This window comes from Henckelia pumila, chromosome 1, assembly GCF_033568475.1.
Source record: "Henckelia pumila isolate YLH828 chromosome 1, ASM3356847v2, whole genome shotgun sequence".
Classification (NCBI taxonomy): Eukaryota; Viridiplantae; Streptophyta; class Magnoliopsida; order Lamiales; family Gesneriaceae; genus Henckelia; species Henckelia pumila.
Genome location: NC_133120.1, coordinates 32,587,862 through 32,601,280, shown reverse-complemented (window position 1 = coordinate 32,601,280; position 13,419 = coordinate 32,587,862). Strand labels below are relative to the sequence as shown.

At 40.1% G+C, this 13,419-nt stretch overlaps 3 protein-coding genes across 3 annotated transcripts; 2 read left to right on the top strand and 1 right to left on the bottom strand.

The window, feature by feature from the left end:
- Nucleotides 1-2,847: 2,847 nt before the first annotated feature.
- Nucleotides 2,848-3,672, top strand: LOC140861013 (uncharacterized). Its single transcript, XM_073264014.1, has one exon. It carries the CDS (start codon nt 2,848-2,850, stop codon nt 3,670-3,672), a length of 825 nt encoding a protein of 274 aa, XP_073120115.1.
- A 57-nt stretch (nt 3,673-3,729) lies between these two features.
- On the top strand, nt 3,730-4,297 carry LOC140861009 (uncharacterized). Its single transcript, XM_073264008.1, has 2 exons — nt 3,730-3,910; nt 4,146-4,297. The coding sequence occupies exons 1-2, from the start codon at nt 3,730-3,732 to the stop codon at nt 4,295-4,297; spliced, it is 333 nt and encodes a 110-aa protein (XP_073120109.1).
- Nucleotides 4,298-7,861: 3,564 nt separating this feature from the next.
- Nucleotides 7,862-12,287, bottom strand: LOC140860997 (uncharacterized). The gene is made up of 6 exons (XM_073263997.1): nt 10,570-12,287; nt 9,963-10,104; nt 9,532-9,787; nt 9,056-9,315; nt 8,787-8,932; nt 7,862-8,405 (listed from the first exon to the last, which is right to left on the bottom strand). The coding sequence occupies exons 1-6, from the start codon at nt 12,285-12,287 to the stop codon at nt 7,862-7,864; spliced, it is 3,066 nt and encodes a 1,021-aa protein (XP_073120098.1).
- Between the last annotated feature and the right edge of the window lie 1,132 nt (nt 12,288-13,419).

Below are 13,419 nucleotides of genomic sequence, written 5' to 3'. Positions count from 1 at the left end.
CTCCTCTCCCTTTCTCCCCAAGAAAACCATCGACATCACCTTTTCTCTTCTTCTCGCCGCCGGCCACCTCCTCCCAGACGTGCAGCCGCCGTCCAGCTGCCGTGAAGACACCTTGGAGGCCGAGTATCAGCTGCCATCCTCTCTATTCCTCCCTTTCTTTTTGGTTTGATATCTTGTAGAGGCAAGAATCTCCATTCTCTTTTTAAACCCAAGAATAGAATATGTGTTCTTGGTTCCTCCCTTTAAATTTTGAAATTTTCAGAATATTTTGTGCATAAATGGTGAATGTGTTTTCAAAATTCAGTAGGTATGGGAGTGGGAAATTGATTTTGTGTGCCTTTAATTTTTTACTTGATTTATGAAGTCGTATGGAATGAATTCTTGTATTAAAACAAAATTTTGGATGTCAAGGATGGAAAATCAGATTTTTTCATGTCGTGTTCAGCCCATTTTTATGTGTGGTTGATTGGATTTAATCCTCACTTGGTGTTAGGTAAGTTAAATTGCATTTATATGTTGAAATGTTGCGAAATGTATTAAGTTTGTGGCGTTTGAATCAAAATTTTATATGAATGGATGAAAGGGGTTGAGGGGCTGCCCATGGGATGTTCATAGGGTTTAACATGTGTTTTTGATTGAGTTTTGGGTTGATTATAGGGCTGGTCGTTGGGCTTTTGTTGGATTGTCGGCTAGTAGAGTTTTGAAGACGTTGAGCTAAATGTTTCGGGCAAAAAGGAGAAGTTAGGTAGCGTCGAGCTAGAGCCTTGTACAAGGGCCCTAGCTGGTGGTATGGGCATGTTTAATAGTTTTCCTTGAGGGTTTTTGATTTTTAATAGCTTGAGGGATGAGTTTGGGTAGCCATAGTTGTAAGATGACCAAAACATATTTTTTGTCACTTCGTCTTGTCTAGGGAAAACAGGGCTGGTTGGATTGGTAAATGAGGTCTGGGCAGGGGCTACCCCTGATATTCTGAATATATGGAATGTTAGGGTCATGTCGGTACAAATTGGGCTTGTTTCGGATAAGAATCGATTAGGTTAAGGGCGTTTTAAGTTGGGGTGTCGTGAGCAAATTTTTCTATTACCTAGGGGCTGTCTGGAAATTTAAATCATATGGGTGGTTTGGATTGCCATTTAAGGTTTACCACTGATCCTAGGCATACTTTAAGGTGTGTTTGAGGTGCTGGTTCAAACGGGAAGTTTTTTGAATTTAATTAGGATGAGTTATGGATATTTTGGGTTAACCGCTCGAGTTAAGCCCTTTTTGAGCATAAACTAAAGTGTAAGTTGAAAGCCCTTAAGCCTAGGGTGCTCACTTATACTCCAAATATTCATTCATATTATTTTCACACTATCTTTTGAGTTTCATGTCATCTAAATTATTCAACGCCATTTTTTCTCGTGTGTGACTTCAAATTTGTTTAATATTCTAGCCCCGAAGTCTTGTATTAAAGAATGCTTGTAAAGGCAAATGTTGAAATGAGAAAATGTTAAATGATTGAAGAGTATGCGAATGAAGTGAGTTGATTGTGACTTGTACATGCAATGTCGGTCGAGGGATGCCCTGACTCACTTGCCAAATGAGACGTGTAGTAAGCGGCTAGGAGACATCCCAGCTCCCCTACCAAATGAGACGTGTAGTAAGCGGCCGGGAATCCATCTCGGCTCCCCTACCAAAAAGAATGAAAAAGGGGCAATGTGGCGATGAGATTAATCTCGGTGTCCTTTCCAGCGTAGTATACTGCAGCCATTGATCGATCAAAATCATAGTCACAATCGAGGATCCAAATTCAAAGTAAAAGTAAAGGATAATTGATTCATGAATGTGTTTTCCATCGCATATTGCTATTGTTCTTACTTCGGGCATGTCATGACTTCTTCCCTCTTCGTGTGAGATTCATAAGTGTACTGAGTACTATTTTTAGTATTATGCATTATTTTGAACCCTTGCTGTGTTATTTAAATCTTGTTGGGCTTTTAGGCTCACTATTATGCTTGGTACAGGTGAGCATGCGGACGAGGCTGCGGGGCAGGATTTCCAGGGCCCATAGGTGTTCGGTGGCACACCCTGACCGTTGCCGCTCTTTTCTTTCCGCATTATGTCTTTGTAATAATTATACTTTGTCATATGTTGTTTCCTTTTCAGTAGCAGGATGTGTTATTCCCTGCAAATTATGTTGGCATGTAGACACTTCATGTTTCCTTTCGTCTGGCGTCAAACTAGTTACTATTCACGTATTGCTTTGTGGGATGTTTACCTCGGGTTGAGGTTTATTTTAAACCGCTGTTTGAGACAGGTGGATTTATTATTCAAACAAATAGGTCATGCCAAATTTTTTTAAAATTTTCCGTATTTTCTTTATTTATTTAGATATTAGTAGTTAGGGTCGTTTCAGTAAACTTAACTGTTTATTGTTCCGCAACTGTGTGGGATTAACTCTTTTTTTTTTAGATTATATGATTACTGTATTTGAATTTTTATCTTGTATTCATTTTATTTTGATATTAATGCTGACTGTGTAAGTTGGGCTTACAATATTTTGAAGCGAGTCATGGCGAAAATTTTTAAGAATTCCGCAAATCCCTTATTTATTATTTATATTTTAGAGGGTATTAGGTCGTTTCAGTTGGTATCAGAGCAAGGTCTTAGTTTGGGCTGTGCCTACTACCGGTTGCCAAAACTCAATGGATCTCGCCTCAAAGTCTGTAAGATTTATGTTTCATTTATTACTATTTGTTCAGATTAGTAGCGTTAGTTTCCTAAATTATTTGAGCATGTTTAAGTTTAGATAAAATATTTTTCTTTAAGCATGAAATTTAAATTTTTGGAATTTGAACTTGCGCACAGATGACACCTCGTCGTGATCCCCATGAACCTCCACCACCTCCGCCGCCGCCGCCACCTCCTCCGCCCCCTCCACCAGTTGATGTTGGTGCTCAGGTGCTAGCTGGCCTCGCTTGTATCTTAGAGCAGCATGCCGAGGCCCCCAGGGCTAGACCTAGTGCGATCTATGAGCAGTTCAGGAAGATGGATCCTAAGGACTTTTCTGGCACTACGGATCCGATGGTAGCGAAGGGCTGGATTCGCTCGCTTGAAGCGATTTTCCTCTACATGGAGTTGGGAGATGGAGAACGAGTTTGCTGTATGACGTTCCTACTCAAGGAAGACGCTGCCTTGTGGTTTGAGGGTGTGGAGAAGACTGTTGATGTTACCACCCTGACTTGGGAAGCATTCAAGACCCTCTTCTATGAGAAATACTATACAGCTGAGGTGAGGGCGCAGTTGAAGAAAGATTTCATGAGTCTCCGGCAGGGAGATCTGTCTGTATCCGAGTTTGTGCGCAAATTCGAGAGGGGCTGCCACTTTGCTCCATTGATAGGGAATGATGAGGCGGAGAAGTTGCAACATTTTGTTGCTTGTCTTCGGCCTACTATTCGTAGGGATGTGATTTTGTCTGAGCCCGCGGACTATGACGCCGCTATCAGGAAGGCTTTACGGTCCGAGCAGTCCTTGAAGGACATCAGTGCTGAGGTTCATGGCAAGAGGGCCTTCACTCATCAGGGCCACCATCAGCAGCAGAGCAAGAGGCCATTTGTTGGGCCACAGAGACAGCAGGGACCCTTCAGACCTCAGGGGCATCTGGCCCATAGACCCCAAGGGCATCATGCTTAGAGACCTCAAGGGCATCAGGCCCAGAGACCCGCTCCTCCCAAGATTGGGGAGAAACCCATGTGCACGAATTGCAATCGTGCTCACTTTGGAAAGTGCCTGATTGGTGCAGGAGTCTGTTATCGGTGCAAGAATCCGGGGCACGTGGTTTCAGATTGTCCATTGCACATGATGCCGACTCAGGAGAGAGTCTATGTGATGCAGGCCGAGGAGGCTGATCCTGATACCACGCTCATCACAGGTAATATTTAGAATATTTAATTAAGGGTGATTTAATTGATTCATTGAAGTAATTTTTGATTATGAGCTTCTCTTATTGGGAATTTGAACTTATTAGGTTGCATGTTTCGTGTTAGTTATCTGTGTTGGCATGAATAATTTTGGTTTTTGGGAATTCGATGACTTAGAATGAACCTGGGTAGAACTAGTTTTGTTCGTGTTCAATCTTTCCGGGGTTGTAATCACCTTTAATGCAGGTCGAATTTTAGTAGCCGGTGTGGCCACTAGAGCCTTGTTAGGCTCGGGGGCTACACATTATTTTATTTCGGAGGCTTTTACCCGCAAGCGGGGTATTGAGTGTGAAGAGCTGTTTGGTGGATTCACAGTGACCATCCCATCGGGGGAATAACTGTCCACGAGGAATATAGTGAAGAATCTTGAGCTCTTGTTGCAAGGGCAATCAGTGAGTGCAGATCTGATAGTTTTGCCCATGCCTGAGTTTGACATGATACTTGGGATGGACTAGATGACGATGAATGTTGTGGTGATTGACTTCCAGCAGAGATCAGTGATGGTCAGACCGGAGGGAGAAGAACCGTTTTGGTTTTAGACTACTAGGGGTTCGAGGAGGACTCGGATTATATCTTTCATGCAAGCTAAGCAGTTGGTGCATGATGGAGGTGAGACATTCTTAGCCAGTATATCTTTGACAGAGTTGCCACCACGTCCAGATATTTCAGATGTGGACATTGTCAGAGATTTTGAGGATGTGTTTCCAGGCGATGTTGCAGGTATTCCACCTGATAGAGAAGTTGAGTTCTCTATTGACTTGGTACCGGATACTGTTCCAATATCTAAGGCACCGTATAGATTGGCTCCTACGGAAATAAAAGAACTAAAAGAGCATATTCAAGAGTTGCTTGATAAGGGATTCATACGCCCTAGTTTCTCTCCGTGGGGCGCACCAGTGCTCTTTGTGAAAAAGAAGGATGGGAGCCTAAGGATGTGCATTGATTACCGAGGGCTGAATGGAGTGACGGTAAAGAACAAGTACCTGCTTTTTAGAATTGAGGATCCCTTCGATCAGTTGCAAGAAGACTCTGTATTTTCGAAGATTGATCTTCGTTCCGGTTATCACCAGTTGAAGGTGAAGGAATCAGATGTGTTCAAGACACCATTTAGGACTCGTCATGGCCACTACGAGTTCCTTGTGATGCCGTTCGGAATGACAAACGCGCCCGCGGTATTCATGGATCTTATGAACCGCGTATTCCAGCCATACTTGGACCAGTTTGTCATTGTTTTCATTGATGATATCCTCATTTACTCGAAGGATAGAGAGGAGCATTCGCAGCATTTGAGGATTGTCTTAGAGGTGCTCCGAGACCGAAAGTTGTTTGCTAAGTTTGACAAATGCGATTTTTGGTTGGAGAGAGTAGCATTCTTGGGGCATGTCATTTCCGAGAGAGGTGTTGAGGTAGTGTAACACCCTCAACCGATGAAGATGTTACAAACTAACATGACGTTAAAACTAGTTCGGAAAAGAAAATTTTTTAAAGATGTATGCATACATCAAACCTTACTTAAAACATTTCAGAATAGTTTACAAACCAAATCATAACAATTTGAAACATAAAGCGTATTTTCTTCAATTAACATAACAACATTTAGTTCATTAACTTGACACAAACACTCTCAACACATAACACACTCATGCATCGTCCGCCGGTCCGACTCCTTGCTCTTCTTCATGCCCGGCATTGAACTAATCGACATATGCATAAATGTCATCCTCATTACCTGCACCATTCAAATATAGTGAGTCTAAAGACTCAGCAAGAGTATGCAGTAAAAATCATGAGATTTCAATAATCATTTAAACTTAACATAACATAACATAAGCTTATCATTTGGTGACGAATTATGCAAAATTGTGGCAACCGTCATAATGGGCACATTCATCTTTTCTTGTTGATCAACAATCATATGGCATTACGCCTCGTAACATTCGTTCTTTCATTTTCGGAGGCCCCTCTGGAGCTCATCCCGGAGGACCTAACCCGTACATTGAGCCGTATTTGGGAGGGCCCCTCCGGAGCCCAAACCGGAGTACCGTTCCCGTATTGCCACCACAAAGACACATAAGACATCAAAATATTTTCATGCATCAACATATTATATCTTCATAATTCAACATAACATTATTCATTCATGCTTCATCATTATTCATTTCATCAACATATCATTTCATTCATCATGAAGCATCATTGAAACATCATAATTTCCATCTTAACTTTTGTTTCATGAACATAAAACTTTACTCGATAATTTCATGCATGTAAAAAATGATAAAAATCATAATTTCATATTGAACATAGGTTTCATGAAAGAAACTTAGACATGTACATGCATCACATAACGTAGTCGGTCCACGTAAGTCGTTCTTTTCGTTCTTGACTTAAAACTTGAAACCTTTTGCATAGAAACTCTTAAATATATTTTAGAAGCCTTAAAAGATCATAACCATGAATTAAGGACTCAAAAATCAAAACTTAAGAAAATTAATTCGAAGCTACAGCGCTCCAGCGCTAGAAGAGAGGCGCTGGGGCGCTATACTTAAGCATTTATTGTTCTGCTGCACTGCAGTTGCTATGCATTCACACTGATATTTCAAGTTCTTGCACCCAGAATTTAAAAAAGTGGTAAACATAAAAGTTTTAGCCCTTGATCTAAACTTTCAAATTCAGAAACCCTCACTTTAATTGGATATTTCAGTAGAAAGTTATGCATTTGCTCCAGAGATGTGTCACTGCCAAAAATTCAAACCACTTGACACACTTCGGGGCTATTTTGGCCAATCTTATAGAATGATTTTGACAAAACTCAAAGCATGAAAGTTGTAGCTATATGAGTTATCTTTCAAATACAATTAGCCTCATCTCATTTGGATTACTACAATAGACTTAATCCACAAAATTGCAACAAGTGTTGCTAATCCGAGACAACCCAACACATGCAACGCTTCAAAGCTTTAACTAAAACTAACTCAACACTTCAAAATTCAACACACACCTTCAAAATCAGTCCTTTCTCAACTCTAAACCATAAGAATCTATCATCACATATTATTTATCAAGAATTTCACAAGAACGACTTACATATCACGATATCATAAACCTCATGCTTTTATGCTTCTCAAATCTTTAAAATCATGCATAAAACTCATCAACACACATCATTTCTTATCAAAATAGATATATCTTGAATGGTGGTTTAAAATTCTTTAAAAACTTGCCTTGAATGGAGGAGGAGTTGATCCGGAACTTCGGAGACGAGCTAAACCTTGGACGAACTAAAAACTGGTACCTAAAACTCACTTGAATCTTGAAGGATTTGATGAAGGAGATAATGAATAGTGAGGGGGAGGAGAAAAACGTGTAAGGGAGAGGAGGATAATGAATAAGTCTGATAGAATATGTCAAGGGAATCACTAACATGTAGGGTATAAGGTTGTTAAGTGTAGTTTTCATAATTAATGCACATCGTGTATTGATTGCTTAAAATGCAGTCAAAGAAACACATCTCGACTCGTCTGATAAAAAATTCTATCTTTTGACTCGTTTATAAAAAATGTAACAATATCATACTTAAAATACTCGTAAAAATGTACTCTATTATCTCGTTCCTAGGTTAGCCTCGTCCCGCGAGTCCAGAATCGAACTCTACCTGGAATCATTTACTTAATCAAAATTGTTACATGTAAGATAAACATAATCATGAAATCATAATCATTAAATCATAACTTAAACAATTTAAGGCATAAAATCATTAAAAATTTATGTTTAAATAATCGTGAGCAAGTTTAATGGATTTTTGGACTTTACAATTCTACCCTCCTTAAAAGAATTTCGTCCTCGAAATTCGACTTACCAAATATTTCTGGGTATCGGCTACGCATATCTTGTTCGGTCTCTCAAGTAGCCTCTTCCACTAATTGATTGCGCCATAAGACCTTTACCATCTTGATCTCTTTGTTTCTCAGCTTTCGGACTTGTGTATCCAAAATTTGGATAGGTATTTCTTCATAAGACAAGTCTGGTGTCCATAGAACTGGCTCGTGGCAAATGACATGGGAAGGATTTGAGATATACTTTCTCAACATTGAGATATGGAATACGTTATGTACACCTTCCAAGTTTGGAGGCAATGCTACTCGGTAAGCTCTTGTTCCAACCTTGTCTAGGATCTCGAAAGATCTTATATATCTTGGGCTCAACTTTCCTTTCTTCCCAAATCTTAAGACTCCTTTCCAAGGTGAAACCTTCAAAAACACGTGATCACCTACTTGGAACTCCAACTCTCTACGCATCTGATCGGCATAGCTTTTCTGTCGACTTTGAGCCGTCAACATTCTGTCCTTGACTTTTGCTATCATATCGACTGTCTGTTGCACTATTTCTGGCCCTAATACAGCTCTTTCTCCCACTTCATCCCAATGCAATGGAGTCCTACACTTTCTACCATACAAAGCCTCATAAGGAGCCATTCCAATAGTAGCTTGATAACTATTGTTATATGTGAACTCCACTAAATGAAATTTTGATTCCCAATTATTTCCAAAGTCAATCATGCAAGCCCTGAGTAAATCTTCCAGTATCTGAATCACTCGCTCAGATTGTCCATCTGTCTGCGGATGAAAAGATGTACTAAAAGCTAGCTTTGTTCCCAATCCATGATGTAAACTCTTCCAAAAGTTTGAAGTGAACCTAGGATCCCTATCAGAGACTATCCTTGCTAGAACTCCATGCAATCTAACTACCTCTCGAATATATAACTCTGCATATTGATTCATCGAGAAGTGGTTTCTAACTGGTAAGAAGTGAGCTGACTTTGTCAACCTGTCAACTATTATCCATATTGAATTCATTCTTCGTTGCGTAATTGGTAGTCCAATCACAAAGTCCATTGTGACATCTTCCCATTTCCAAGTGGGAATATGTAATGGTTTCAGAAGTTCTGCTGGCCTTTGATGTTCAACTTTCACCTGTTGACATGTCAAACATTCGCTAACAAACTTAACAATGTCTTTCTTCATACCTGGCCACCAGTATAGAATCTGTAAATCCTTGAACATCTTTGTACTCCCTGGATGAATAGAATATGGTACCGTGTGAGCCTCAGTCATCACATCTTCCCTCAGTGAATTTACTGCCGGTATCCACATTCGCCCTTTGTGATGCACGACCCCATCCTTCACCGTATACAATGCACCCCCTTTTGCTTCATCTTTAAGTTTCCAAATTAATAATTGCTGGTCTGAAGCCTGCCCTTTTCGAATCTTGTCGAGCAAACTTGGAATCATTGTTAAGGTTGATAAGGCACAAACTTCCATTGGCTCAACTACTTCCAATCTGAGTCGTTCAAAATCTACAAGCAACTCTTGTTGAGTTGTCATTCTATTCAAAGTTGCAGATTTACGACTCAAAGCATCTGCTACTACATTAGCTTTACCCGGATGGTAGCTAATGTCACAGTCATAATCTTTCACCTATTCGAGCCATCTTCTCTGCCTCATGTTCAACTCCTTCTGTGTGAAGAAGTACTTCAGACTTTTATGATCGGTGAAAATCTGACACTTCTCACCATAAAGGTAATGTCTCCACAGTTTCAGTGCGAAGACAACTGCTGCCAATTCGAGGTCATGGGTAGGGTAATTCTTTTCATGAATCTTCAACTGTCGTGAAGCATATGCTATTACCTTTCCATCTTGCATCAGGACAACCCCTAATCCACTCTTGGAAGCATCTGTATAAATTACGAATCGACCTATGCCTTCTGGTATGGCTAGTACTGGTGATGTCATCAACTTTTTCTTCAACACTAAAAAGCTTTTCTCACACTGATTAGACCATTCAAACTTCACACTTTTGCGAGTTAATGACGTTAGTGGCAGCGCTATCTTGGAGAAATCCTGAATGAATCTCCTATAGTAACTCGCTAATCCCAAGAAACTTCGTACTAGAATTCTTTGGAGTAACCCAATTTTTAATTGCTTCTATCTTTGCTGGATCAACCTCTATTCCCTTAGCCGAAACTAGGTGACCCAAAAATGCAATCTGTTCCAGCCAAAATTCACACTTACTGAACTTAGCAAACAATTGTTTTTCTTTCAGAACCTGCAAGAATGTAGTTAGATGCTGACGATGCTCATCGAAACTACGAGAGTAAATCAGTATGTCATCTATGAATACTATGACAAACTGATCCAAGAAAGGCTGGAACACTCTGTTCATAAGATCCATAAACACTGTCGGTGCATTGGTAACTCCAAACGGCATGACTAAGAACTTGTAGTGGCCATAACGAGTCCTGAAAGCCGTTTTAAGAATATCTTCGTCTTTCACCTTCAATTGGTGATAACCTGATCTCAAATCGATCTTGGAGAACACTACTTCCCCTTGTAACTGATCAAACAAATCATCTATCCTTGGAAGTGGGTATTTGTTCTTCACTGTTACTCGATTCAGCTCTCTATAATCGATGCACAGTCTCATAGACCCATCTTTCTTCTTGACAAACAATACCGGTGCACCCCAAGGCGATACACTCGGTCTAATAAAGCCTTTATTGAGTAGCTCTTGTAGTTGCTCCTTCAATTCCTTCATTTCAGTCGGTGCTAACCTGTATGGTGCTTTGGAAACTGGTTGGGTTCCAGGCATTAATTCAATTCCAAATTCTAACTCCCTAGCTGGAGGTAATCCTGCAATATCATCAGGAAATACTTCTGGGAAATCTCTCACTACTTCGACGTCTTCAAGTTTCGTTCGAGGTAATTCTTGGTCGCAAGTGACACTTGCAAGAAAACCTGCACATCCTTTATTCAACAGTTGCCATGCCTTACCCACTGAAATTAAAAGAGATGAATTGTGTTTCGGTGTGGCATGGAATAGAAACGGTTCTCCATCATTAGTTTTCAAGGAAACCATTCTCCGTTTACAGTCTATAGTAGCCTCGTATCGAGACAACCAATCCATCCCGAATATCACGTCAAAATCAGACATATTCAAGATAATAAGATCAGCAAGTAACTCGTGACTCTGCATTTGTACACTGCATCCTCTGATAATCAAATCACTACTCAATTCTTCCCCTGAAGGCAAGGATATACTAAATCCTGATATTGACTTATCCGGTACTAATCCCGATTTATTAACAAATTCAATAGATATGAATGAATGTGTAGCTCCAGTATCAATTAAGACATGAGCGGGATTACTGGAAACATTAATCATACCTGTAACTATAGTTGTATTTGGATTCACTTGATCATGTGCCATTGCAAAAACTCGTCCTCTTACCGGTTCTTTGGATTGAGGGCAATCTTTTCGATAGTGCCCTGGCTTTTTGCAAAGGAAACATACTCCAGGCCCTGCCATGCATTTACCTGAGTGAAGTTTTCCACATTTTTGACAAGTTGTTGGTGCAATTGCCGGTTTTGGTGCTGGTAGAGCCAATTGTTTCTGCCCCTGAGGTCGAGGCTGCTGCTGTTGGTATGGTCGGTGTTGGGGTGGGGCTTGGTACGGTCTCTTTCTGCTAGAATTTCCTTGTTGGTCCCGATTCTGATAACTAGATCTTTTTGCCTGTGACTCTCGGATAATGTCGTTTCTGTCCTTTTCGGACAGCATGGCCTGGTCCACCGCATCTTTGTAATTTTTCGCTCCACTTAGTCTAACATCCTTTCTGATGAAGGCATTCAATCCTTCTGTAAAATGTTTCAACTCTTCAGCAGGATCACCAGAAATCATCGGTACAAAGTATCTTCCCCTTTCAAACTTCTTAACATACTCCGCAATCGACATGTTTCCTTGACGGATTTCCAAAAAATCTCTGGCCAACCGGGTTCGGGTGCTCACTGTGAAATATTTGTCGTAGAACACATCCTTGAATCCATTCCAAGTAAGGGTAGTGAGGTTCAACGCTGCTTTGGCTCCATTCCACCAAACACGAGCGTCATCGCGGAACATATAGGTAGCACATCTCAATCTATCCGCATCCGTGATCTGCATGAATTCAAAAGCAGTCTCCATAGCTTGGAACCATTGTTCTGCTATCAAAGGATCAGTCTTTCCTTTGAACTCAGGTGGTCCCAACTCTAAGAACCTTTTGTATATAGGGTTCTGATTAGCTGTAGGATGGTTATTTTCAGCATTAGTTGTCTGGGCTTGAAGCAACTGTTGGATTTGAGCTCCCTGAGCACGGCTTTGCTCTTGAAGCAGAGCAGTTAATCCCGCCAAAAACTGGTTGTTTTGATTGTTCTCACTATCTGGCCCGCAATCACTATGGTTGTTGTTTGCGGAATTGGTGTTGCTGTTGGTGTTGTTTCCCCTACGTGATGTCATAGTCCTAAAGTCCAATATTATCCACACCGCTCAGTCACGATTCAAAACGTGAATATACTTTAACATATAACATGCATACATATATCTCATTGCATTATCATACACATAATCACATAAGACACATAACTTACAGACATGAAGACGGAGCGTTGGAGTCGTGGCGAGTATGCATGAGTGTTTCAAGAAAACCCAGAGCGAACTGCTCTGATACCAAACTGTAACACCCTCAACCGATGAAGATGTTACAAACTAACATGACGTTAAAACTAGTTCGGAAAAGAAAATTTTTGAAAGATGTATGCATACATCAAACCTTACTTAAAACATTTCAGAATAGTTTACAAACCAAATCATAACAATTTGAAACATAAAGCGTATTTTCTTCAATCAACATAACAACATTTAGTTCATTAACTTGACACAAACACTCTCAATACATAACACACTCATGCATCGCCCGCCGGTCCGACTCCTTGCTCTTCTTCATGCCCGGCATTGAACTAATCGACATATGCATAAATGTCATCCTCATTACCTGCACCATTCAAATATAGTGAGTCTAAAGACTCAGCAAGAGTATGCAGTAAAAATCATGAGATTTTAATAATCATTTAAACTTAACATAACATAACATAAGCTTATCATTTGGTGACGAATTATGCAAAATTGTGGCAACCGTCATAATGGGCACATTCATCTATTCTTGTTGATCAACAATCATATGGCATTACGCCTCGTAAAATTCGTTCTTTCATTTTCGGAGGCCCCTCTGGAGCTCATCCCGGAGGACCTAACCCGTACATTGAGCCGTATTTGGGAGGGCCCCTCCGGAGCCCAAACCGAAGTACCGTTCCCGTATTGCCACCACAAAGACACATAAGACATCAAAATATTTTCATGCATCAACATATTATATCTTCATAATTCAACATAACATTATTCATTCATGCTTCATCATTATTCATTTCATCAACATATCATTTCATTCATCATGAAGCATCATTGAAACATCATAATTTCCATCTTAAATTTTGTTTCATGAACATAAAACTTTACTCGATAATTTCATGCATGTAATAAATGATAAAAATCATACTTTCATATTGAACATAGGTTTCATGAAAGAAACTTA